Source organism: Phytophthora parasitica, assembly GCF_000247585.1.
Source record: "Phytophthora parasitica INRA-310 unplaced genomic scaffold supercont2.110, whole genome shotgun sequence".
In the NCBI taxonomy this organism is placed as follows: Eukaryota; Oomycota; class Peronosporomycetes; order Peronosporales; family Peronosporaceae; genus Phytophthora; species Phytophthora nicotianae.
This window is the reverse complement of record NW_008649096.1, coordinates 73,145-74,644: the sequence shown is the minus strand read 5'-3', so window position 1 is coordinate 74,644 and position 1,500 is coordinate 73,145. Positions and strand designations below refer to the sequence as shown.

Genomic DNA, 1,500 nt, shown 5'->3' with positions numbered 1-1,500 from the left:
TGAATCGTCGAAGTAGGTAAACCTTGACAGTTTTGCAACCATACCAGACCGTAGCTACGTTAATCATATGATACCTGCCAGGGAAACCTAGAGCGAAGAGCCGACTCCGGCGAGGACGACGGCCGGTGAAACCTCGGAAGCCGTGATGTCGACCCCGAGAGCTCAGCAAGGAGACGCGTTCTCCTTCGATGCGTCAAGGCCGTCGCTACCTCTTGCGAGTAAGACGCGAGGCGACAGTAACGCCAGCCAGTGCGGCGTTCGACCCTAGAGAGACGGCGAGGCACCCTTCTGCGCGTGTGGTGGAACGCCATAGTGTTGCTGGAATGCCGTTCCCGGAGAGTGGTACGCCTAGAAGGCAAGAAATGACGCCAGTTCGGGCAGTGGAGACGCCGACAAGGAGGGCCGGAACGCCGACGTCGGACTCTGCGTTGCAAGAGATGTTGGTCGACACGTTTAGGCGGGAACGTCAGAGGCTGTTGATCTCGGCTGGAACGCCGACAAGTACGCCACAACCTGCAAGGGCGAGGCCTGTGTCGCGCCCAGTGCCGGCGTCCACAGGGAGCATCTTCGTCGGTCAGGCTCGACCGGCTAGTACGACGATGCTCGAGTACCAAGGTTCGATGGCTCCCAGGGCGGCGCTACCGGCGCCAGCTTCGACGCCAGTGGCGATGCCGATGGCTGCGATCCCGTCTTACGGTGAAGTGACCATTCAGGTACCGAGAACCAGCAGGAACGATGGAGGGAACGGCGCGGCACGCCGGAGTGCTCTGTACCCGCCGTTCCAACCTCCGATAACGCCTACAGCTGGGTGGAACTCTGATAGAATGCTACCCGCGTGGTCGCCTGCGAGCATGGGAGGCCATGGATGCTGTGAGAACTTCAGTGGTCGAGGAGGAAGTTATCAGACGCGTTCGGCGTACCCTCAAGGGATTGTGATGAATCGGACGCTCGACCACGGTGGTGATTATGCTGTGCAAGGAATTGAAACGCTCCTGGGACGGAACGAGCCGATAGTGGGCATCCCAACTGAGTTGCGGAACGCCGTGAAGGTGATCGTTCCATTTTATTCTGACACCGCTACGAGTGAAAGGGCGGCGGCGTTTTGGCGTTCTTTCGAGAAGTGCACGCATGGTATGGACGGCCAGATGAGGTTGACGGCGTTCGAGCAGTGTCTCAAGGGCAAGATTGGTCAAGAGTGGTGGTACAACTCCAGCTTTTGAAGCTCTGAGGGTGCAGTTCCACAACCGATTTATCTGCCAGATGGAGCCGACTCAAGGCTGTCAAGAGGAAGCGTGGCGAGTCTGCCGAGGAGTGGGGCAACCGGATTTCGACTATGTGTGAAGTCTTGAACTACCACGATCCTCGTATGAGGTACGAGTTCTTCTTGGATGGCCTGCGGAACAACCAGATGAAGGCAGTATTGAACGCGAGCATGGTCACGTCGATTCCTGAAGCGTGTACGCTACTGCTGTACAAGAACCTGCATCTCCCTGTCGAGGA

The 1,500-nt window shown here is 57.9% G+C and overlaps 1 protein-coding gene across 1 annotated transcript; it reads left to right on the top strand.

The window, feature by feature from the left end:
- Nucleotides 1–188: 188 nt before the first annotated feature.
- On the top strand, nt 189–1,220 carry PPTG_19239 (hypothetical protein; the record flags this gene model as incomplete). The annotated part of the gene is made up of 1 exon (XM_008917660.1): nt 189–1,220. The coding sequence occupies one exon, from the start codon at nt 189–191 to the stop codon at nt 1,218–1,220; it is 1,032 nt and encodes a 343-aa protein (XP_008915908.1).
- Nucleotides 1,221–1,500: the final 280 nt, after the last annotated feature.